The sequence below is a fragment of the Anastrepha ludens genome, chromosome 6 (assembly GCF_028408465.1).
Source record: "Anastrepha ludens isolate Willacy chromosome 6, idAnaLude1.1, whole genome shotgun sequence".
NCBI classification, from domain to species: Eukaryota; Metazoa; Arthropoda; class Insecta; order Diptera; family Tephritidae; genus Anastrepha; species Anastrepha ludens.
The window spans coordinates 121,614,241-121,641,054 of record NC_071502.1 but is presented as its reverse complement, the minus strand read 5'-3'; the positions used below and the strand labels follow the sequence as shown (position 1 = coordinate 121,641,054).

The 26,814-nt window shown below is 38.5% G+C and overlaps 1 protein-coding gene across 2 annotated transcripts in view; it reads left to right on the top strand.

The window, feature by feature from the left end:
• LOC128867997 (uncharacterized) overlaps positions 1 to 26,791 on the top strand; it is a 57,161-nt gene extending 30,370 nt beyond the window's left edge. For both annotated transcript variants that reach the window (XM_054109681.1, XM_054109680.1), the window contains exons 3-4: positions 19,108 to 19,675; positions 23,980 to 26,791. In XM_054109681.1, coding sequence (XP_053965656.1) covers positions 19,108 to 19,675; positions 23,980 to 26,177 — 2,766 coding nt within the window. In that variant the 3' untranslated portion in view covers positions 26,178 to 26,791. The remainder of the gene's footprint in view (positions 1 to 19,107; positions 19,676 to 23,979) is intronic.
• The last annotated feature ends 23 nt before the right edge of the window (positions 26,792 to 26,814 follow it).

The following is a 26,814-nucleotide window of genomic DNA, read 5'->3' as shown; positions in this document are numbered from 1 at the left end:
ATTTCTCTGTGTCCCGAAGTTCCATCTTCGTGCCAGAAACCATATTTATGGAGTCTACACATTGCTTTTATTGCTTCTTGTTGTATCTTAAGATCCAGGGGGAGCAAATCAAGCATAGCATTCAGGGCATCACCAGAGGTTGTACTCATGGCACCCGTGATGCATAAACATACACTTCTTTGCAGCCTGTATAGTTCCCGGATTGTGGACTTAACCATGCTCCGTCGCCACCAGACCACAGAAGCGTAAGTGATGATTGGTTTGATAAGTGCTGCGTATATCCATAGGATTTGCCAAAGGCTCTACGGCATTGCTGAAAAATCTTCAATGCACGGTTCACCTTCAGTGAAACGTGTGTCTCCCAAGTCAGCTTCTTATCCAAGATTACTCCTAGATATTTAACTTCGTTGGAAAGACCAAGTGTCACACCTTTCAGTGTTGGAAGAATGAGTCCATCCAATTTCCGTTTTCTCGTAAACAAGACTATGGTTGTTTTGTCCGGGTTAACGGAAAGACCTTGTCTCATGCACCAGTCATCGATTTTGTCAAGAATCCTCTGCACTTTCGTGCAAAGCCTCCTTAAGGATTTATCCGATGTTAGCGCACAGACGTCGTCCGCATATGCTTGGACGTGAAAACCGAGTTCCTGCATCTCCACTAATAGAGTCTACAACGAAGCACCACAGCAGCGGAGAAAGAACACCCCTTTGGGGACATCCTTGCTTGGCCCTGACTGTGATTTGCTCGTCGCCGCTCTCACCAGCGGTTAACAGCCTCTCAGAGAGCATAGAGTATATCCATTTTATAATGGCTTGATTAACTCCGTGTCGTTCGGCAGAAGAACATATCGAGCCGAAAGTGGCATTATCAAAAGCCCCCTCAATGTCCACGAACACGCCCATTGTGTATTCGTCAGCTTCCAGCCCAGCTTCAATCTTGCTAACAAGATCGTGTAAGGCTGATTCACATGACTTTCCACTCTGGTAAGCGTGTTGATTTCTACTAAGTGGACTTCTCGGCAGTACCCCCACTCGAATATGTTTCTCCACCACTCGTTCCAGACTTTTCAACATGAACGATGTCAAACTGATTGGTCTAAAACTTTTTGCTAGGGAATAGTCATCTTTTCCTGGTTTCGGAATAAATACTACTCTTACGCGTCGCCATTGGGATGGTATATAACCAAATGCAAGACAGGCTGTGAAGATCCTTTTCAGGGCCTCAATCAGCCTGTCTCCTCCTTTTTTAAGCATTGCTGGATATATTCCGTCAGGTCCAGGGGACTTAAAGTTCTCAAAGGAAGATAAGGAAAATCTTATCGATTCCCTTGTCACTATCCGACTAGCAATATACCAGCTGTACCTAGAGGTTCCACCGTTGATACCGTTATTGTTCATGCCACTCTCAACTTCAGAGAGAGTTATACTACCCGGAAAATGAGTTTCGAGTAGAGCATTAAACGTTTCCGATTTGGAAATGGTGTATGAACCATCAGGTTTTCGAATGGAATCCAGCCTTACTGAGCGGTCTAAATGAAGGACCTTACAAAGTCTCGCTGTTTGATTTGATTTCCAACTGACCTATTGGTAAGTATTAAGTCAATCACCTCTTGTCTCCTTCTGGTCACAAAAGTTGGTTAGTTACCAGTGTTTTGAATAACCAAATCGGATGACAGGATAAAATCCAGTAACTTGAGACCTCTGGGGTTGCATTTGCTGCTTCCGCACACAATGTTCTGTGAATTTGCATCACAGCCCACTATTAGCCCCAGATTATTGGATTCTGCGTACTTGACCACTTCTCTTAGCTCCCTCGAAGGAGGTGGCTGTAAAGAGTCGTAGGGTAGGTAGGCCGAAACTACGATAGCTTCGACACTGTTCCCACTTTTGAAGTACTTTATTTTTGCAGCAACGATATCTCCGGAGCATAGCTCTTTTAACATCGTGTGTTCGATCAACCTCGACATGATAATACATGCTCGCGGTCTCACATTCCCTTCACAATGAAATATTTGTCCCCACGACATAGCACCTAGACCACAGATACGCCATGGTTCTTGTATAAGTATTATGTGTGGGCTTTTTGCAGTTTTGCATGCCTACGGCACAAGAGAGCCATAGACGCTTTGCTATGCTACAGATTTATCTGTGTAAATATTACTTCAGTCATGAGACTGAGTATATTTACGCTTTGTCCTCCACCTTATCCTGGACACGGAAGTGGATTCGCCCCAGATGTAGGTGAGGACGGCACCCGTACTTCGACTTAAGAACCTCGAGGGACCCAAGATCGATACCCAGTACCAGGTGGGAACCCGCCTCCGAAGTGGTGGCGGATTTCTGCCTGATGCACGAGTATACTCTCGATAGAGTCGTGTCAAGATCCTTATTCTGAACACGGATGCGTTTGAGTAGTTCTGCTGAATTACAGGAAGGACCCGGAATCCAGACACTCGCTCGTACCAGCCTTTCTTTGCTACTCTCAACAAGAATAAACTTGCTGTTTTCGCAGGCTGGAATCTTTGCTATCGCTTTTTCTAGGCATTCTCGGGAAAAAGCATGGGAAGAGTGCACCTTTACGATGCCGTCCACCACGCTTTTCCCCTCGAAAGTCTTTCGGCTCACCGATAGCTTTCCAAAGATAGCTGTCAAGATAGTCTTGTTGCCCTTTGGACAGTAGACCATCTTGTTTGTCGGTATGTATCTCCACCGTCATTGCCTTTGCTGCCATTCTCGCGAATGATTCGCCAGACGTTGACGGAAGAGTGTCATTCGACATTTGAGGTCCCTTAGCCTCTGCCTTGTCAGGCAAAGGTTTGTCTGCCTTGGATTGGGTCGAGGATGCAGGCATTTCCGAATTCCGTCTCTCGAATTTCCTCTTCTTTGCCTTTCTCCTCTTCCCGGTCGTTGGCACAGACCCCGTTTCGTTTCCGGAAGAGCGCAGCGCTACAGAGGAATCCTCTGTTCTGCCACGCTTTCCCGTTTCCGTTACAGGTGTCGAAGTTGAGGGAGCTTGAGTCCTTGCCTTAGCTAGTGCTTGCCTCGCCGTCTGTCTTCTTCGTTTGATCTGCCTTGCGGTTAGACCAACACCTGCGTTCGACTCTCCAATAACTTCAGTCTTTTTACCGGTACTTACCTGATTCACACCAGGTTTAACCGTTGTCAAAGGCTTATTCGGTACCAGAGATCCGCCTGAGTCTACTAAGAGATTGTCCGCCATCTCCACATCCTCCACAACTTGTTCAGTTGCTTCAGATAGTTTCGACGACGGTATATCGCTCACACTCACTCGGCTCTCCATTGGCATAACCAATGTGCCATGTTTCACCACTAGTAGTGCGCTTCCTCCGGAACCCTGGGTGTCAGTTCCGGTCATAGGGGAATGTGAGGTTCGGGCCTGCACATCCGATGCCCGACCCGTCGATTGTTCGACGGTAGGATTTCCCGAAAGTGGGTTACCTCGTGCAGAGAGATTCTTGTTTAGCCTCCACATCGTAGGAAAATGCATTTTATACCTCCTGCCAGGTTCTCGGTACGGTACTCTCCACATAGTACTTGGGTGGCCACCAATTCCGCCGTTCCGCGGATGAGTGGATACCCAATTCCTATATGAAGCTGCCCTCTTAGTTCGTGGTAAGTTAATCTCCATAGCATGGGGTTAACTCGCCACTTAAGCCTCATCCCCGCGGCAAGGAGACCGACATGAAGAGGTGACCCTAATGTACGCCTTGACTTAATTGTTAGTTGGCTAAGTTTTCTGTATCTAAAAGATGTCTAAGTAATTTTTACTATTATTTCACATCAAACAGGCAAACTCTGGGTCAGCCAAGTTGAAGTTAAAAGTTACGAGATTTCTGAAAGTCGACACACATATACATGCATACCTGAAAAAGGCGCTTAAATTGTTCTTAAATTTTAATTAAGGCTAATTATATGTAAGTATGTATGTATTCAAGCATATTCGAATTTCTTAGTATTACAAATCGTAGCCAACACTTTCAATAACGGAAGTTAATGTTTTACTCCATTGGAATGCCTTACGAAATATTCGCGTGGGCATTAAAAACCAAACGTACTTGTTTTTGAAGTTCTCAATTACAAATTTCCTTGTTTTAAGCAAAAATGTATAGGAAAAAACACAAAGCAACGAAAAGTCGAGAGTCTTGCGAAGTGTTTGATGGTGGAGGGCAGCGCAAAAATACACCAGCCATATGAACTGTCATCATTTAAAATTTAACGGCTACAATTTGAGTGGTGCTGTTTACAAAATACATACATACATAGAAAGATGTGTGTGTGTATCTCACATATAGAAAAGCTTCAGTATTTTCAAATGTGCAATGATTCCATAGCTGCTGCAGTTTTGTTTGCCTGCTTGTATGTATGTATGTATGTAAGTCCTCATATGCGTTGCCTTGCCGCAGTTCAATGCGACTTGGCAATATTTATGGCAGTTTATAATTACGTGAAATTTTTTCACTCACTCATTTGCTTTTATTGCCATTGATGTTGCTGCTGCTTTTGTTGCCTCTGTTGTTGTTGTTGCAGTTATAGCTATTATTGTTGCGCTTTTTGCCTATTCGTTTGTGAAATCTCAGCTTACAAAAGCATATCATATTTATTTTATAATGAATTGAGCACAAGCACACTGCCACACACACACGCATGCAAGCGAAGAATACAACTGCATTTGCACTTATGTATGTGAGTGAGCAAATACATATGAATATGTGAGTGTATGTTGCAGCAACAAATGTTGCAAAAGTAAGAATTGTAAAAAAACGAGGCATAAGGCATCCACAGGCGCAAGGCATGCAACACATGCCTTTGTGGCAGCTTTCCCCCACCGCAATCTCGGCCCCCTTTCGGTTGGCTTTGGTTCGATTAGGCATTTCGAAAGCTAAAACTGCACCTTCAAGCTCAAACTATAGCCTGGAGTTGGGTGTTGCTATGATCGCTTGCCAGCATCTGAGTGCGGAAAGGAAAGGTTAAGGCATTCAAAGAAATTCGATAGTGTTTGGGGTGCGTACGTGTGACCCAAGGAATTATGTTGCAAGGCACATAATAGCACACACTCACATGCAACTTAATGTGCATTTTCGCAATAAACAAACTTTCCGGCAATGCTTATAGGAAAATGTAAACGAAATACAATAATAAATATGCCACAGCACAGCCCCAAGAATGCTTCTTCTTCTTCTTCTTTTTATATTCTTAATATTGCCGCAGTGCTTGTAGTATTTTGCCTTTTGGCAATTCGATTACAAAGCACCAGCAACAACAACAACAAGCAATGAATAATAATAAATACTCCAACATACACATACACACACATCTACAATTGCATGCAACACGGTTAAAACCATATCACATGCAAAGGCACAAGGAAGGTAAATAAGCAACAGAAATAGCAACAGCAAAACTGTCATTACCCTGATATTTGATATGCTCTCTCTGGTTTTTACTGCAACCCAGCAAGGCTGGTAGGCCGGCAAGCTGGCTTCGGACCCGTAGGGATGTGGCTGGCGTACAAGGAGTAAGGTGGCAGGAGTGCAAGAATGAGTGTGAATAACATGCGTGTATGTATGCACGTATGTGTGTGTACATACAGATGTGAATATGGATACGCATAGGTTGATATCAGAGACTGCAATCGGCATGAAATTGAATGTACGAGCAAAACACATGAAAAGGATATTAGGTTGCACGTTACGAGGCGATAATTTGCAACAAATTTTGAAGAAAAATATCATATATAATTTAATTAATTAAATGACAAAGGAAATAATTATAGTGGGAATGAAAAAGTTTTGGCTTTGTTATTGTTTTTTTTTGTTATGCAATGTTTGAAAATTGATTTGCCTGTATTGCAGTTAGTTTTAATATTTTATATGGTATTTAAGACAATTTTAATCCAAAGCCTTTGAAGTTTATTTCAGTTTTTATCACATATTTGCAGCTCATTGCCATTTTAAATCATTTTACGTAGCTTCCTTCTTTATTCCATTTGCTTTGATGATGGGGCTTGGATTTGTTGTTGTTGCAGCTGCTGTTCTAACGCTAGTTTATTTTAGTTTAAGTTAGGTAGATGCCCTTAACCGTCCGTTGAACACCTTTTTTAAAACCTTCGGTTGGGTGGGACTGGCCTTTTTTCGTCCTCTTCGAGGATCTTTTTAAATGTTATATCCATAAATCGATAGAAAATTAAATTTTAGGAAGCTACCTGGAAGCTTAAGTCGTTGGCTATAATAAAAATATGATAAATTCACGCCCAAGCTCGGGGTCCCAACGGAGGGTTTAAGAAGTGGCGCTCACTTTGTAGTAACACCAAACACAATACAGTGAAGAAAAAAAAGGAACAAAAGACACAGGTGCGACCGCTATTAGAAAATACTTTCTATCATTTTGGAAAGTATAGAACCTGAGCAGTAAATGTTAGTATGATTCAAACTCATTATCATCCAGACAGCTACCATAGAAGCAACTCCATCGGATAGTGGCCACCCAACGAGGATTGTGGCTTAGTTAGTTTTATAAACTCGCCAACTGCCTTTGCCTAGATGAACTTTGCAAACTTGCATACTACTTTTTTCCCCCAGTACTGATCATCAGTCTCATAAGCCCTGCAGTCAGATAGTAAAGTATTTAAAAGCGTCCGAAAGAGAAGTCAGGCGCTCTCTGACTAATTTCTAATGCATCCTCAGGGAGCGAAGGGTATGGATTGCCACTTGGTTATTGAATTAATAATAAACTTAATGTTATGGGGAGCTCTTGACCATAGACTCCTAAGCAAACCATTCAATCAGACAAGTTCTTTAGGTCTTGTTTCCAAATGCCAAATTGTGTTAACACTTCAACATCCATAGATTTAGTACAGCATTTCAGTACCCTGAGAGTAAAGCCTTACATCTGAACTACATACGAGGTGTGTTCAAAAAGTATCCCGAATTATGAATTTTTGCAGGTTACGTATATTCGAATTTCAATTTTTTTTGCCGATATGTTGGTACTCATGCCTCTCATTCGGCCATTTTGAATGTTCAGTTAATTATTGACAGCTGCTTTGCTTGCACATGTTTCGGCTCGTCCTCGATTTTTACCTATTCAAAAAGATGGATCAAAGAACCTGTATGAAATTTTGTGTGAAAAGCGAAATTAAGTGCGCGGATGCATTCCGAATATTTTCTGTGTCATACGGAAAGGTACTTTGGACCAAAGCAACGTTTATCGTGGTACAAAATGTTCTCAGAAGGCCGAAAAAGTGTGAACGACGAAAAGCGTGTCGGAAATTGATGAAGTAAAGAAAATGATATTGGCCAATCGCCGAATCACCGTTAGAAAAGTTGCTGAGGACCTAGACACATCGATAGGCTCGTGCGATTTGCTCCAGAGAGTCATAACTGGTGACGTTCGTTGGTATATGGTTATGACGTGGAAACCAAAGCTCAATCATCTCAATGGAAGCTGCTGCACGAACCAAGACCGAAAAAAGCGCGCCAAGTTCGGTCGAATGTAAAAGTTTTACTTACCGTTTTCTTCGATTGCAGGGGCGTTGTGCATCATGAGTTCTTGCCACAGGGTAAAACGGTTAATATTGGTTATATTACCCAAGTTATGCGCAATTTGCGCGAAGCAATTCGCCAGAAACGCCCGGATTTGTGGAAGAACAAAAATTGGCTCTTGCATCACGATACCGCCCCCGCTCACACATGTGGGCGACTTTTTGGCCAAAAACAACACACTAATGATGCCATAGCCACCGTATTCCCAAGATCTGGTCCCCTCTGACTTTTTCTTGTTCCCGAAGAGGCCCATGAAAGGACGACGCTACGCTACGATTGACTAGATAAATATGGCATCGAAGGAGGAGCTGAACAAGATAAAAAAAAAAATGATTTTTTGAAGTGTTTCGGAGATTGGAAAAAACGTTGGCACAAGTGCATAATATCTCATGGGGATTACTTTGAAGGGGACAAAAAAGATATTAATGAATAAATAAATAATTTTTGAAAAATCACAAAATTCGCTATACTTTTTGAACTCACATCGTATATCTTGTCTTTTAATACTTCGCTGCATCTCATCATCTTCTTGCATAAGTCAAGATTCTGATTCAGTGAAATCAAAATATGAATTTCTGTCAGAAAATACAGAGGCAGTGGTTTCTTTTCGAAAATTCAGCAAACAAAAATAAGTGTTTTTCGCTATATTATTGCTTTATACGAAAGTGCCAACATTCTCCTTTTTTTCCAACACAATTTTATTCATCTAGCTCCACTTGAGCTAAACAACATTGACTTTAGAAATAAGTTTACAATGTTTACCAACGTTGTTCACGCGTAAAGCGATTCATTTTGTAGCTACGTTACTGACTTTTGTCCAGATATCCAGCGAAAAAGATAAAAATAACACACAATTAAACACAAACAACCCTGTACATAGCAAAGTGATTCGCAGTTGGTCGGATACAGAAATTTTCATTGATAATCTTGTGAAAGTTGGTTGAATGGTTCATGAACTATTTTTAGTGACACTATTTTCTAATAAGCTCTACCAAATGCCTTGAAATTTAGAAATGATTCACACTAAAACAATATTTTATATCTTATTGTCATATTTACAAAAAAAAGGTTTTATAATTCCAACTTTGTTTTCATTTATACCTATGATATTTTTTTCGCCATGAAAAAATTTCGTTCTTACTTCTGAATGCTTAAACTTTTCGGGTATTGCATTTTAACTGGAGTTGATATTGTGAAGAAACGCCACAACTTATACATAGCTGCAGAGGTAGAGGTGATAGCTAACCCCGACTTTGTCATTCGAATTTTTCCCCAGCATACCACTCGAAGTAGCGGCTAATGCTGAAAGTTCGGCTGATGCAACGCTTCACTAAGCGGCAAATTTACTTGAGATGAGTAACAAATAAGAAAATTCAACACTCATAAGATTTTATTTCAAAGAAATACACAAAAAATTCGAGCTACGTTCTATAAAGCAAATTTCTATCGAAAAATACAGCATCTTTATTTTCCAAAATCACTTACATTTCAAAATGCCACCAACTTTTATTCATTAATTTTAAAATATGTACTCAAATAAAATTTTATTCACTATCGAGGTACATTCCTTGGATATTAAGTACATATGCATATACATACATATTTACCCTCAGCATTTTGGCAAATCCAATCGGACCTTGTAACGCCTCTCAATTTTCCCGCTTTCAAACTTTTGTGCAAATCAGCATTTCAACTCCAACCGCCTCTTCCTGTCTCATTCATTATAATATTTTATGCGAATCACTTTCCCATGTTGTTGTTGTTTAAATTTATCATTATTCCTTCCATATATGTGCGTTATTGTTGCTTGTGTTACTCTTTATTATGGCTGTTGCGTTGGTATTGTTGTTGCAAGCATATCCTATTACATTTGCGTCTCCGATTACACATCGTTTCGTTGTTTGGCATAAAATTAATTTTTCAACATTACACCGATCGTTGTTATTGGTGCTAGCGGGTATCTTGCTATCGTTGTTGTTGCTATTGCTGTTGCGTGATTATGCAGAGGCGGAGGTTTGAAGTTTCCATTGCTCAGTGCTGTCACTGTGACTGTTGTTATTTTAGGTGTTGTTGTTATTGTTGTTTCTGATATTTTCGTGCCAAGCCACGTGTGCCTCGCTCGGCGCGCTCTTTCAATGTATTTTATTACACGCTTTTTTCGCTAAACTTTGTTGATTTTGTTCTTTTTTTTCTGCTTGTGAAAAAGCGCAAAATTCAAGTATTAATAATAACAATAATTCTTCAAATATTTTATTACATTAAATGCTCAACTCCTCATTTTACAATGGTCGAAGGTATTCGGATTTGCAATAGTCAGCCTACCCGCTGGCATTGCCCCTGACTTACCTTGCTGGGTTCCCCTGTAGCTGTTTTTTTTTTTTCAGAAAATATCAAATACTAACATCAGTGCATTCCAGCATTTTTTCCTGTGCTTTGTGTGTATTTTGAATACTTCTTCGCACGGGCGCTCAGTTTACTTAAAAATAGTTCCGCAGAATTTGTTGTAATACCAAGCCGTTTAAAGTTCGCGAATTTCGGACGCTGGCAGTCAAGCGCCATTTCGAGACGTGCGCAATACCTCACTATACATATTTATGTACATATGTGTTCGTATATGCAAGGTGGCGCAAAATTAATAATCCGATTTTGTTTTTGAATAATTTGTTATTAAATAAAATAGAAATGATTTTGAGTAATGGAAATCTGTTTTTTCGCGCCTACGCTGCAGTTTTCTAGAGCACAAGTGCCAAATAGAATTGACATACGACACCATTTGCAAAAATTATAAATCTGCGGATGGGGTGCGCCTCCTTGTAAGAGGCTTATTGTGAATTTGGAGGCAAAATGATATGCATATTAGGGGTGTTAATACTTGTATAAGATTTTTTTTTTGTGGAACAATTAAGCTGGTCACACCTCCAGCAATCGACCGCCGATTACATTCAACTATAATTAAAAAAAAAAAATGCCAATAAAGCAACCCTAATGAGCAAAGAAATTAATAATTTTTATGAAAAATCAATATGTTTTATGTCACTGAAACGATTGGCTCAAGTTGAAACGCTGCAATCAAATCCAAAAAATGACACGAAAAAGATCACTTCATAATAAGACAAAACTGCATGACAAGAATTTCTCTAAAAGCTCTGACTAAAAAGTTTGAAATTTTGTTGTAATTTTTTTTCATTTTGTACAAAGTTTGAAACTTTCAGTTACATAGTTTCTGTTGCAGCATAAACTTTATTTTTATAAAAAAAAAAAAATAATTAAAAAAATTAGTAAAATGTTTTTCTTTATGACGCGCTGCTATTATTGTGGGCACAGGTAAGTACATATAACTGAAGTAATAAAGTATATCTGCACGAGTACATGCGCACATATACACACGCCTCATATGCTCATAAGTATCATTGAACACGAACCAAGCGCGCATTGATTTAATTAATAACTTAAATTCCCATGAAAATTCAGTAGATTCGCTTTCAAACTTGGTAACTTTACGCATGTAAACATTGCAAATACCTTTCGCGCTCTATAATAATCACACACACACACACACACTCGAAGTGTCTATCGCTGCCCTTGCCTCTACCCGCCACAACCACTGCAACTCAATCACCAGCATACCATAATGACGATGACGACGACGACGAAGCCTACGACAATGACGCTGACGACGAACGATATGAGATCTCTCAGCTGCTCAAATTACAAACCGGTAGATTTTTTACCTTATATACTTCTTCCATTTTATTAAATTTAATTTATGTGAGGTTTATAATTTCTGATTTGTGCGCTTCGCGATATGAATGCGATTCGATTACGCTGCCTATGAGCCGGGAATACCACCCCAATCGCCATGCGGACAGGCATAGGCAGCTTAGCTAGCCGGCTGGTTGGCTGGTTAGCTGGTTGGTTGTTGGCTCATTGACTGACGCACTCTGTGACTGTTTAGCTATTTGTCTGGTTGGCGGTGAATGGTAGAACCCAACTGCCTCTGGGTGCTGTAATGAAACTGAAACCACTTGATCGCGAACGAGACGAACGTAAGCGAAAGAGAGTGAATTAGGCCAGGCGAAAAGAAACTGCTGCTAAATTGCATTTATAGCTAAAAATATATAAATTAATTTAAAGTAGAAATAAGTAAATGAAGCTGCAAGGAAATGTGATATATTTAGATTTGGTTCCGATGGCAATGTACGCTTTTTCGTTTGGCTGCATTTTTTGCTACTCTACTCTCCAAGCACAACTAGCCTTCACGATAGAAGCATGCCACCAATATAAAAATTTTGTTTTATTTAATCACATTGACTTGCAATTCCGCTTTAGATTTACAACTTTTGAAATATAAGACGCATTCGATGATTCGAATCCTCACAACCACCTACCTCATAAAATAAGAATTTATTTAATTGTTCCTCTAATTAAACTAAAACTCAATAGTAGATATAGGTACTCTGTATTTCATGCAGATTTCATTCGCTGTTGCATATCTGAAACGGTGTGATGGTCGTGAGTCTGCTTGCTAGTTTGACCAGTGCTTGGGTGACTCATAGCTCACGATTAGCTACGACGAAAGGTTCGGCTTATTTTTCTCGGATAATTTTATCGTATCGTACGAAAAAATTTACTTTACAGTTCATACCTTCCAGTTTCGTTGCTGCTGCAATTATCTGGCCATTTCCTGTGAACTCTCTACAATTGAACAGAACAAATATAATGAAATTCAAAAATACCAGTGCCACAATTAAGCAAAATCTCATTACCTTGCTCTTCAATGAGTTCTACTGTGGGAATTTGCCTACCTTTGAGCTGAGAACAACGCCACAAATGCGAAGTTACACCATTATATGTATGTGGACTTGAGCAAGATAGGAGAACCGAACTTTCCAATGCAGAGTATGCCTCACCACCGGCAATAGCTGTCTAATCGAACACCACCAAATAGATTATTTGGATTAATGTGGGTGACGTAATCTTCGCAAGGGACAGGAAACTACTTACAGCTTATCATTTCATTGTCTTCAGTTTTCAAAAGAGAACTTTTCCACAAACTTTATAGTAGCTTTTTTATCGGATCACCGAGAATAGAATAGAATAAATTTGAGATTTGCATATCGACCTCATGGTCTTTTGGGCCCTCTACTCATCACAGTACCTCATCCAAACCCAGCTCCCTTGTTAAACTTGAGACAGAGCTGAGTAGCGCTGAGAGTATGTACCTTTCTTCTGGCTGCAATTGGCCGGGAGTCTCTTGGAAATGATCCCAGAAATGACAAGGTCAGGAGACCATATCCCAATCCTGTGCAGGCGAATGTGCAATCTGCATTGACCTGTCAGAATGCTCGTGAACATTCTCAGTTTATAGTCTCTAGCCAATGCATCCACTACTTCGTTCCCTGTTATACCCCTGTGCCCCATGTGAGCTGGATGCAATTGTGCGTATCTCACAAATTCAGTTTCTCGATACACTCAAGTTTCAGTGAGGGCTTAACGTCAAAGGTTGACAATGCCTTAAGTGCCATCTGATTCTCGCTCAGAATGGCAATTTGCTCGTTCTTGGTTAAGGAAAGATTGCGACATTGGTCTCGAATATCTAAGGGATGCGCTGTGTTTGGTATGCTAGACAAGATATGGACAACTAACCACATTTCCAGAGGTACGAATATAGGAATACTCGACGCTAATGTGAAATCAATAGTCGTATATGGGTGCGAAACATGGAATATAACAGTGTGCGCCCTACAATCATTGCACTCTTTTCTGAGGATTAAGTACTTTTAAATATAAAAGCCTGAGCTCATCCAAGTGAGCTGATAACTAAGTAGATCTGGCCAAGAACAAATGGACAGCGAACTAGGTTCCTCATGATTCTAAATGGAGCTTCCATTAGTACAGTGGTTGGTATCATCACAAAGCACTGTTTACTGGTAACACATGGGTAATGTATGAGTTTTCTCTCTACTGACTTCTGTCACAGCTGGAGGAACGACGAGAACGCAGCACCGCTGTCTGAGCCCTTACTTCTTTGGATGTCTAGCACACTTGGAATCAGTAGTCATCTACAGTACCTTATAGTTTATCTGAGAGGCGAAGCAGTAGGCCTCTTCTACACCTTATGTAATTTAATCTATATTAATGTAAGAGGGCAGTTGCAGGAACCCCTTTTCAGAGAAGAAAGTGCCATACTAGAAAATCTTATTACCATTTTTTATACTTCTCCAGAGAGTAGTTCCTGCTTTTGATTATCAAATATATATGTATATTAGAGAAAATATATGTATTAGCATTTCTTTCTTAGTAACTCTCATATCTGAAACTCGTTCTGCTTTGCTGTCTCTCGATTTTGAACTATTTTTTGCTTGTGTACTTTCAAAAGGAACCAAACACGTTATTTGATACGTTGAAACAAAAAATTGGTTTTCATAAAAAGAGGCGCGAAAAAAGAAATCTGAAACAGTAACGAACAGCAATGAAATTCAACTTTGCAGAAGCACTCTTGTCAACATGATACAATAATGGCAACAACAAAAATTTCAGAGTTGTGGGGCGATTTGCCGACAACAAAAAGCAAATGGAACTTGGCAGCCTTGGAGTCGAGTGCTTGCTTGCTGCCTGGCCGGCTGACTGACACATGTCACCTCACAAGCGATCGAATTAGTAATTGAAATTGGAACATTTTCACACTCACTTGCGCACATTAAACAGCGAAAAAATACATATTAATATGACTATGTGCATCATTGTATGCCTCACGCTGTGCATATTTTTTAGCTGCCACTAAACATAGTCCAATGGAAGTGTGATATCAAATTTGATACTTGGTCGCGCATGGAAGTGCATGATTGAAGGCATCAGTTGACGCTCCAACAGCACGCTGCTGTTTTGAACGATTGTGTTGAATTAGAGCAGCAGCAACAGCAGCAGCGAGACCTGCACCGTGCAACTGGTACGAACTGTCAGCAAATCCAGAAGAGAAAAAACAAATAAGTATCTACAATTAAAATATCACCAACCTAAGAAAAGTGAGACACACAATGGTATCGGTGACAAGGAATCACAAAAATATGTACGTGTGTGCACATTCGTATGTACGTTTGTGGCTGAAGTACGATTTTAGTGCCAAGCACCTATTGCGCGATTGGTGTCGTTGGTGCCATCAGTTGCTATTTATCGCAAGAAAGCAGATGTAAAATTGCTTGCGTCGAGGAAATCAATACTGGTCACCAGTTAGCGATAAGCAGCAGACAAGGGAAGAAATCAAGAAGGGAGGAGCTTGAAAAGGAAGCTGAAGGAAATCATGGGGTCTCAAATGTTGACTGCTGGATTGGATGAGAGTGGTAATTTTTTTGTTATTGAGACCGACACAACGATGTTGGTGTCACTTAACAATGAAATGCTAAAAAATGGTATTTAATATGAATTTATTGCACATGCGAGTGTGTTCACATACATGTGCATATGTTTGCGTGTATATATTTTTATACACTACCGAACTTGTACTGCGTTGCTAGTGAATTTAAATTTATAACCAATTTGGATAAATGCAAGGAACGCCCTTGAAAAGTATAATTTTTCTTAGTTACAGCCCTTTTTAGATAATTCTAAACCAGTATTGGATTCGACAAATTACACAGTGCGACATCAAAAATCAAACCGCACCGGACCTTTTTTTTCTGAAAATATACCTATTCAATAGCAAAACCCTCGCTGGGATTTTAAAAGTTAGCTCGATTTTTTTTTTTATTGCGTTTTGAAGTTTTTTATTTTCATGAGATTTTGGAGTTTTACCTGTACGCTAAATTTGACTTATAAATCGACCTTTGTTTGATTTAATCGATTTATTTTGTCATAGCTTGATGCAGAAATGTCGTACATGTACAAATAAACTTATTTTGAGAACAACCTATATCTCAATACGCAATTTTGAATACCAAAATTTCGAAAAATTGTATGTTTTTACCATTTTTTACTGTAATTATGAAAATAATTATTATTATGGAATTATTTACTGATGAATCTGATTACTCTGATAATGATGATGTTGAAATTCAATAATTGTCGAAAAGAGCTCGTCTTTAAGGTTTTAGTACGTAAACATTCTTTATTTTAATAAAAAAAAAAAAAAAAAATTATAAGAATTCAAGTCTATATTCTTTTTACTTAATCTATTTAATATTTTTACCTACAGAGTTTTTAGATATTTAAAAAAAAATTTAAATCAGAGTATAAAAAAATTATTTTTATGAAGAAAAATCTTGTTAAAAATTTATTTTTTTAGAAAATAACAAACTTAAAGTTCAGTTTTATGTTTTTATCTTATAAATGACTTTTTTAGTATATTTTGCAACATTTTTGCTAGAAGAAATAGTGAGAAATTTTAATTATTTTCATAATTACAGTAAAAAATGGTAAAAACATACAATTTTTCGAAATTTTGGTATTCAAAATTGCGTATTGAGATATAGGTTCTTCTCAAAATAAGTTTATTTGTACATATACGAAATTTCTGCATCAAGCTATGACAAAATAAATCGATTAAATCAAACAAAGGTCGATTTATAAGTCAAATTTAGCGTACAGGTAAAACTCCAAAATCTCATGAAAATAGAAAACTTCAAAACGCTATAAAAAAAAATCGAGCTAACTTTTAAAAACACAGCGAGGGTTTTGCTACTGAATAGGTATATTTTCAGAAAAAAAAGGTCCGGTGTGGTTTGATTTTGATGACCCCAAAATTGTCCCACAGTGTTATATCTGGGAAAAAGAGGGGAATAAGCCAGAGTTTAATCATGCTACTATCATGATAGTGGAAAGAGCCAAATATCGGTCACGTCCTGGGCTCCTACGATCAGCACCAGCATGCGACATTTGAGAGTGGGACTAAAACTAAGATAAACGCGTCTGGGCGTTTTTCTGTATCAATTCGTCAACGTTTTTATATACAAAATTTGTTTTTAATTCATATGACTCATTCAGTATATTTTCTGACAAAGCAAAAAATTTATCTGAGTCAAAGAAGTAAATATTCCAATACAAAATTGTCTTCTGAGTCGCGCCTAGATGTTGTTTTAAAATAAATTTTGTATCCAATATACGACTTTTAACAATCATATGCGAAGAATGACATCATTTAAATGTCCACCCGCCAATGTAAACCCGCCAAACAATCGATTCATGAATGCCTAATTGTCGAGAACGTCGAGGTATCGATGTTGAAGGGTGTTCAGACACATTTTGTGCAACAGCAGCAATATTCTCAAAGGAACGTGCAGTTTTTGCTCTGCCAGTCTTTCTTCTATCCTCGACGGAAACAGTTTATTGAAATTCTTTTCCCAACCTCTGAACTGTCGACTCATTCGGACGATTATTTCCACAAAAAAAAAAAAAAAAAATTACAGAATTCATTCTTAAAGATCGACCATTTTCATAATGAATTTCAATAATTAAAATTTTACATCTGCCTACTTGACAAATCTCAAAGATGATATAAAAAAAGGTACAGTCTAGGAATTATTCACTACTGACATCTAGGCGACGCTTTATAACAAAGTTTGTTGAAATCAAGGCACGTGGAACCGGTAGTAGCCGTGGAGTAAAAATAACAAGAGCAATGTATTGCCTTTTAGCTTTTGGTCCCTAGAATGTCAAAGCCTATAAACAAAACAGGTTGATTGTATAGAGTGATTTAAAAAATTTACAATTTAGGGATCAAATAAATAGAAAAAATTCAAATCAACTACTTTACTGCCTTTACCTCTTCAACGCACCAACTTGGAATGAATCCAAAACTTTTAGCAGAATTTTTTTTTCTCTCTGTGGGAGAAGAGTTTTATTTTTCAACATAAATCATGTCAATTGAAAACAATATGAAAAACAGATATTTGAAGAGGCTTTCTATAAAACTATTGCATCACCTGCTATCGATTCTTCAAATGTAAACATTTGGTGGGCTATTGTCAAATTTGTTTGCTATACTCTCACTTTGACAATCAGGCACCAATCAGCTGACGAAACAATTCAACCTTGTGCAGATTCACCTCATGATGTAACGATTTTAAAGGTGAGCTCTTTAACAGACTGCTCTTCGGCTCTAAGCGAATTTTACGGAATCAGTGATGAGCTGACGTCACTTGGGGTGTGTTTACAAAAAAAAACAAAGATTGTGTTGGTGATACACGAAAAAATTAATCAATGACACTTCGTTACCGTCTGAACAACGACTGATTGGACGAATGTGTGAATATATGTATGTGAAATGATCATGCAGAATTTGGCTGCCGAATACCCAAGTGACGTGAACAATAGAAAAAACCCAAAAGCACCGACAACAACTGACAAAAATAGTTTTTGAATTTTGGACCTTCTGGAGTGTTTCAACTCAGAGCTCTTAGAACTTTTGTTATTTTAAAAATTTCTGAAAATGTTGCACATCTGCATATTTGCGATTTCTGGTATATATTTTAGCCCTTTGCAGAATATCATATATACAGGACCTACTCGTACGTAGCAGATGACCTTAGGGATATGGTACTCATTTAAGAAATCGTTTTAAAAAATCGCCATTAATTCGAAGAGGCATGTAGAGGCTAGTGTCCTGTTCTTAAAAATGTTCTTAAAGAAAGAAAATATATTCTTATTGTACCTAATAAAGCGAGGAAATTTTTATAAAACTCTTTTTTTTTGAAAAATTCATAGGTTGTTGGGGCTTACGTACGCCATTCCAATAAAATTTGGATATTAAACTATCGTATCGTAATATCGTAAAAATTGTTGGCATCGAGTAGTGAAACTATCGACAAACTAATGCATCCTTGTAGCTTTTCTGGGTTTTTATAAAGCAAAAAAGCAAATGCGTTGCAGATTCGCCCCTTACCACAACAGACTTATGAAGCCTACATTCGTATAGGGTTTCCTTTGTAGGGTAATATGTATGTATGACTTTACCTACAAATGTAATTTATATGCATTTATATCCACGTATGTTCAGCCTTCCATTCCGACTTGTACGCCTTTAATTTGATCCTTATTCCATGGAGGTGTCGTATTCAGCATGAGTTTGTGGGTCTTTGTGGTCACAAATGCATATGAACGTATGTAGAAATTATTATAGTTTGAACAGGAATCGAATTTTACTGAATGCTTTATTTTTTTTCTTTTCTTAAAAAATATATATCATATACCATATCTATGTATACACATCCATATAATACCATGCAAAATAATAAAAATAATGGTAAAAATATGTAATGAAAGTTAAAGCTTAAAAAGTTTGTCCAAAAAATCCAGTTTATAGTTTATAGCTTATTTATCCATTAAATATTTAAAAAAATACTGGTTCAAACAAGCTTCTTTTTATTTATTGCTTTTAATTCAATTATTACCTATTTATATTTTCACTTCGCATTCAGTACAAAGTCCTTTAAATATTAAATTTTAAACTCAAGCCAAGTGCGCCTTTAGTAGTAGTACTAGTTTTTGGCTTCTTAAATTAATTTGCATCAATGAGCTTCCAAACTTAAACGCACTCCCCTTTATTATTGCAGGAATACGCCGAGAACACAATGAACGAACTGCTCGGCTGGTATGGATTTGATGGTGTGGATCGGCTTGATTTGTCTACAAAAACTAGCCGTTTGCTGCAATCGGCGGCAGTTGCTCAAGCAAACAATGCTGCATTGAGTGTTGCCAATAACAACAGCAACAACGCTAACAACACAAACAACAACAACTCGGGTGGCAGTAATAACAGCGCAATAAGTCAACAACGGCATTGCATGGAGAAACGACGAAGTCGCAGTCGGGCAGCTACATTATTGCAATTACAGCAGCAACAACAGAACGAACATATGCGTAATATAATGAACAACAACAACAATAACAATAACAACAATGGTATTATTAACGCGAACAACAAACATAATAACAACAGCAACAGCAGAAAAATGGCGCTCAACTGTGGTAGCGGAAATTATCGCACCAGCAACAGAGGAAATGCGAGCGGTGGAGGTGGCGAAAGCACAGCATCGGATCATGATACGCGTAGCTCGCGTGAGGAGGATTCCAAGAGTCCGATTTCAGCGGGAAAAAATACTGTTTTGGAAGAGAAAATTGGTGAGTAGCAAAAGGCAAACAAAAACCAAAAAGTGAAGAACGAAGTGCGGCGTACAATGGCGTGGAATTTCGTATAGGCTAGCAGAATTTTGCGTGCAAATATCTACAGTATAATAGCCAAATATACGACCCAATCAGTAATTATCAATATTCTTTTACAATTTTTTTGATTACAAAAATAACAACAGGAAGTAGAGTTTCACATATTTAGCAATAAACTTAATGAGTCTCGATTACCTTCACAATTAATATTGGAAAAAGTGATTTTTGTTCAACTTGAATATATGTACCTATATAGACCCCAACAAAATTGGTTTCACTTTTCTTCTAATGAGTGCTAGTTTTGATTATGTAATGCCGCTTGCTGCATAGAAACAGATATATATATACGTAGGTTTATACTGAGTAATGCATCAAATGTCGGTGATATGCTGCACAGTGGGCAAATGCTTACATAAATGGTGTTAAATTAATTAGCGGTACAAAAGAACAACAATTTTACTAGCTACAGCTTTTTGTGTTGATTCTATCTATGTACTTGCGTGAAGGTTATTTAGGGAAAACTAAAAATTTTGGAATTGGTAAAAGCAAAATTTTCAAACAGCGTAAAATAAATAGCAGATAACTGTTTTAAGCCACCATTAGTTTGAGGCAAATATGGCTTAAATATTTTAAGTTTATAAATAGGAATAGCATTTCAACATGCATGTGTAATATAAAAATACAAAATTTAGTTCTTTAAGATTTCTCCTTAACGTTTCATCATTCTTTTGATGTGAAATCTTCTTATATTTTAAAAAATTTCATACACAAAAAAATATATGCATAACAAAAAAGATAAAAAATATAATAAATAAAAAAAATGTAAATAGGTAAAAAGTACGCAATTTATTTGTTTAATCTTTAGCATCTGTAGTTTCATCATCATTCCTTTAGTTTGTAGTTTTCGGGGAAAAGACTGTTTTTATGACAATTACAAAATTTTAATTCTGTAGCAACACTATAAATAATCCCTATTTCACAAATCGACGTTTTCAAAGTGTGGTAATGACTTTGTGTGACATTTTGGCAGTAACTCCAAATTAGTAAGAAGTTAACCCTTATATTCAGTTTATCTATGTATACAGGATAAATGGCAAAATTGTATAAAAAACATTTTTGTATTATATTAAAAGATGTTTTATGGAATTTCGCCTATATATTTCTTCTGAAGGGGTCAAAACTACCTTCACAATGAGAGTTGAAGGGTTAATGTGTTCCAAGAAATTAACATCGAACAAAAGATTAACAATTTTTTATCTAAGATGTAGTGATCGAGTAGTTTGACGTGCTGTTTTGTCCCAAAAAGGCTGAACTTTTGTTGTTGTAAAGCTTAAAAGTTCAAACCTTGTCATTTCCGGTAAACAAAATTTATTTGAGTGAAATACTTAATTCTACTACTATTTTTACCTAGAAATACAAGGTAAGACGTATCAAAAATTTTTTTTTTAACATTTAAATAAATATAAATATTTTTTAAATTAAAAATAATTAGCTACAGCATGCCAAAAATTTCAGAAAAAATATTTAAAAACTACGATTTTTTTCAGAGAAAAAATAGTTATGGCACACTGTGCGGTTCAGTGTGCTTTCGCCAACTGTCAATGCTGTGCATGTAAATGTTGAGCACCCGCCCACCTTTCGCTAAATATTGTACGAATCAGGGCACAGGGAGAGTGATGCTAACGCAAGCGGATTGAGGTATCCGTAGAAAGAAATATATGATAGTATGTTGACTACTCGGTTGAGCTCACTCACAAAAAAATAAATAAAATAAATTTCAAAAAACAAAAAATCGATGGGCTAACATTCTGGTAAATGCCAAATGTAAAAGTATAAGGGTAGCGCACACGTAAATATCACATCACCACGTACGAATAAAATACAACTGCAATGAATGTTTAGTTGTGTATGTATGTATGTGTATGCAAAGGTGAAAAGCGTTGTTGGGCACCTTTTTGAGAAAACTCAGCCATGAGTCATTTGCTGGTCCTCTAAAAGTTCTTATTTCTTTTTGGCATATTCTCCTATGCCAGTTGCTCAATCGCATTAACCAACAAGTGTGCTCGGACATGTAAATGTGTGCGCATGTACATATTTGTATATGCACATAGTAGTAATTATTAAAATTGAATTCGTAAAAGCAGCCATTGCAGGCCACCTGGATATTTGACTATCTGCGGTGGTCTGTTAAGCTCATCATCACACAATTTCACACTCGCAAAAGTTATTGGAAGTGTGCATGTGTACATGCCATATATGTATATGGTGTGTATGTGTATATACGGATACTTTTGGGTAAAAGTATGCAGGATCCATTTCAGCTGGGCGACGGCGGATGATTGCATAAGCGTGTGTATGATATGCTGAACTTAACCAAATGGAGGTTGTGCACACACACACGAGCACATACATAAAAGTGCATAACAAAACTTTATATACTATGTATTGTATATACCGCCTCTTCTTTCCACCACTCATATTTCGTGTACTGCTACGAAGCCAAGCTCATGAAAAATCAAATATGAGTACCGCTCTCTTCCCCCGCTATCCTTTGCCAGTAGTCGAAGCCTTGCCGTGCATCGAGTTCATAGTTTTCATATTGTGTGGTGTAAAATTTCAAATTTTGCATTTTTAATGATTTTATCCGATTTTTGCTTTTTACAAGCTCATTTTTCTGCTCATCGTACCCAAGCAGAAACAAAATTAGTAAGTAATCAAGTTGCCAATAGTTTTATACTCCTCTCATTTTCACGGTAAGCGACACTGAAAACGAATGATAATTAAAATCCTTTGCTATTCGCTTCGAAACGCCTGGGCATTGGAGTAATTAATGGAAAATATTTGTTTACCTATGCACTTTTCAGTAAGCTTTAATTCCCTAATCTTTTCTAAGGCATTTTCCTGTTGTTGGCTTCTTACATAGATAGTCAATTACATTTCGGAGTGGAAGAGAAAACTTGAACAGTTAAGAATAGAAAGCTGACTAATATGAGCACGTGTAGAGTATGGCCCACATTTTGGGCAGCATTCAATGAACAAATAACACCAAATTTAATGAAACTCTCCAAATGAAATATACAACTTTTTTCTGAATACTAACGGAGCATTGGACTTTTTGACACTATATGCCATCAGAGCTGGAGCTTCAAATAAAGAATTTTGTAAAATGCGTTAAATTTCATTCCCTTCGAAAAAGGAGCTGCCGCTTTCTGAGGCAACGCGTTTTCAATAATCTCAAGCGCAGTCTCACTAGAAGGCAAGTTTGGGCTCGCCAATGAGTTGGTATGCTTGAGTTACATCTTGGGATAAGGCTTGGGTAATCTTTCGCCGGCTACACAGAGGAGCTTTGTCATGATCATCAATTCCTTTTATGCCGAACGAAATATAGGGCCTCCACAAAACGTTGCCATCGCTTACGGTCCTGCACAATGACTTTAATTTCCTTAAATGACTATCCTTTTCAAGCATTCTCTTCCATGTGCACCTGGACCGACTTTGCTATCTGCTACCTTGCACGTTCCATTTTAGCGCCTGCCTGCAGATTTCAGTTGGGTATTTTTGTAAGGTATGGTTTTATCTCAGACTGGCTAGGTACTTGCTTGCCTTGATCCCAAAAATCTGCGCTGGAGATTGTTCTGGGCCACCAGATGCGCAGAAACCACCGTAGGCACTTGGTGACGAAAACTTGTAGTTTCGCAGTCATACAGAAGAACCGATTTGACGCTAGATTTAAAAATGCGCAACTTAGTAATAGTGGAGAAATCGTTGAGGAGTTTCAGACATTGTTAAGTTGCACAAACGCACCACGGGCTTTGGCGATTCTAGACTGAACGTCATCTGCTACTCTGCCATCTATAGAGGTAAAAATATATAAATACATATATCATGCCATTACATTTGAAACCAGCATACTGAGCTTTGATTAATTTGATGAATTGGGTATTATGGCTAAAGACTATACTTAATTAAATAGCAGCCCATCTGACCTGATCTAACCTAACTTAACCTACTTATTTAAGTTTAAAGCATTTAAATAAGCAGTTGCCCTCAAAGCTAACAATTGCCGAGAGTTGTTCCCTTTGGTTTTAAGACTTATTGCCCAGGCAGTTGCATAAATAATCGGTCGTTTTTTGTACGTCGACTTACATGGGCCTGATTAGAATTATAAAAGTGTGCCGTGCGAAAATTATGTAATAATAATACATTTACCTGTATGTACACTTGAATTCTTTGACTCATCATGTCATTTTTCACTTTTTCAGATCTCCAGAACTGCTGCTGGTGTCGCCGTCCTGTGCCTGACAACGCACCCGAGTTTCTTACCACTTCCGACGGCCCACGCTATTGTTCTGAATCCTGCTTCACGCAATCTCGTCGCGCCTCTTTCAAAAAGGCCAAAACCTGCGATTGGTGTAAGCACGTGCGACATGCCATCAGCTATGTTGACTTTCAGGATGGTGCCTCACAGCTCCAATTTTGCTCCGACAAATGCCTGAATCAGTATAAAATGCAAATTTTCTGTAAGGAGACACAAGCACATCTGGACATGAACCCTCATCTGCGTGAACAAGGTCTGGAAGCGGTGGCGTCCGGCAACGGCGTCGGTCTCATAACACCCGACTTATGGCTGCGTAATTGTCGCAGTCGTTCTGCTTCACCAGCGTCCACACTCTCCGTCTCACCGGGTCCGTCGGGTCCGACAGTAATTATACCTAATAATACCAGTTTAGCCACTGGCTCTTCGTCATCACCGGCTTCATCGGCTGCTTCAAATTTGGGACACAATGCCACGCCACACAAGCCCATGATCTCAGTAGCACCCGTATCGAAACTCATGTCGAAGAGTGTGGGCATGTTGAGTTCAACGCCAGTGCCGACATCGAATCGTGTCTCACCGAAGCACAACCGCAAGAAACGACCGTTGCGTTCTAGCATGAGCGTCAGCGCCGGTAATCATGCCGATTTGTCCACTGCTGGCGTAAAAGGAAATCACAGTGCAATGGCGCGCGATGTTAGCAGTTTAAGTGGTTCAACGACATCTGCCGCATCCAGTTTGCTAGGTAAGGCAAAGTCATTGCTTGGTGCTACTTCGAACAGCAACTTACGTACAAGTCCTGGTATTCATCTACCGGTAGCTGGTGCTAGTGGATCCAGCGCGAAGTCGGGCGCATCCGTCCTAAGCCAATTTGCTGGCTCCAGCGTGCAGGATCTGCATATGAGCGTGCCGCCCCTCTCACCCATGTTGGAACAACAAACTCCTCCGCATGCACTGCCATCACATACGATGAATGCGAGCGGACGTAGTGCTACAAGCATACCACCGGCTTTCTTCGCCACGCCGACTGGAGGGCAGCCACCGAACAGCGCGGTATCACATCAGCAACTACCACATGGCGCTTTTCCACCACACTCACCACATTTTCTGCCAAATCCAGGAGCGCCAACAGCACCTGGTATGCTTCCGAGATTTTTCGGTATAGGTGGATACCCGACTTTTCCACTACCTCCGCATGCTGTACAAACATCTCCAGATTTATTGGGTGGCTTGGGTCTGGGAGCCTTATTGGGTGCTCCTCCACCTGTTACGGTTATGGTGCCATATCCTATAGTTATACCATTACCTATACCCATACCAGTGCCGCTGCCAGTAATGGACTTCTACAAGGCTTATCTGTCGCCTGAAGAGCGTGCGAAAATGAAGGAGAAAGAAGAGAACGAAACCAAAGGAGTTGTAGATGAGGCGTCCGATGCGAGAAATATATCGGGTGATAGTGATTGTGAGCAAAAAATCGAAGTGGCGGAAGAAGCTATAAACGAAGAGCCATTAGATTTCACCAAATCCAGAGATTGCATGCATTCCCAACGTGTTGAGGATCAGCAAGAAGAGCACGCATCTAATCTTAAACGCACTTTGTCCGATGAGCACTTGAGGGTAACGCCGACAGCATTGCCACCAGACACACCAGCTACACCCACAACTAATGTCACCATAACAACAGCTGTTACACCTTCGCCCGAAGACTCATCGTGCTCCCCAACAACATCCGTCAAGGCAACTCATTGCATAGTGCGCGCAGATGAATCGGAAACGTCCAGACGTGATCTAAGCATGAACATAGATGACTCAAACGCCGTTGGCGGCGAATTGGACGATGCAAAGCAAAAACTACCGAAGTTCAAAATTACACGACTCCAAACGAAACGCACGCTCATACAAACCAAAGAATTACCCACCACCCCTACTACAGCTGCGGCCGAATGCAGCCGCCCACTGCGCAAGCGGAAACGAATAATCGATTGCGATTTCCAAAAGTTTGCTCTGAGGGAGGCTACAACGTTGGAGGGCGATGTTGAGGAGGTTGCCGAAACGCACAATGTGGACGCTGATACGAAGGCAACAACAACCAGTGTAGTAACAACAGCGTGCAATAGCAATACTAAAACGCAAAGCAAAAAATAGAAAGTTTTGAAAAATAGAAGTTGATTTTTAGTTTTTAAAATGTTTAAGATAATTTTTGAATGTTTATTTATAAAAATAGCTTAAAGTAATTAATGTGAGTTCAAAGAATTTAATATAAGAGTTAAAAACTTTACTCAGATAAAATCGCATATGCTACAGAAGGCATAAGCCGCTTAAAATTTAGTTACGCTGAGAAAAACCGAATGTTGTGCTGCAGTAAATTTAAAATAGTATAGTAAACAAAAAATATTTATTAGGCTCGACTTTTAATCACTGAAATAATTTAAGTTAAATTTTAAACTAAAAAATAAATACAAATATTAGAAAGTGTTTATCTTACTTTTTCATTTGCTTTCAAGACAAAATAATTATTGTATTGGTGAGTGTACTTAAAAAGTTCTACACCGAAAGAAATAGAAATACACATTTATTGCTTGAGTTTTTTATTGAAAAATTACTTTTCTACTACCTTAATACACCGAATCTCATGCTTATGGGTATGCAATTATATATAAGGTTATATAAAAATTAGTTTATATTCTGATAATGTACATAAGAAATATTTTGGAAAATCAGTCATAAAGAAAACAATAAATGTCTAATAAAAATCTAAATATATAAAACTTGCTTTATGCTT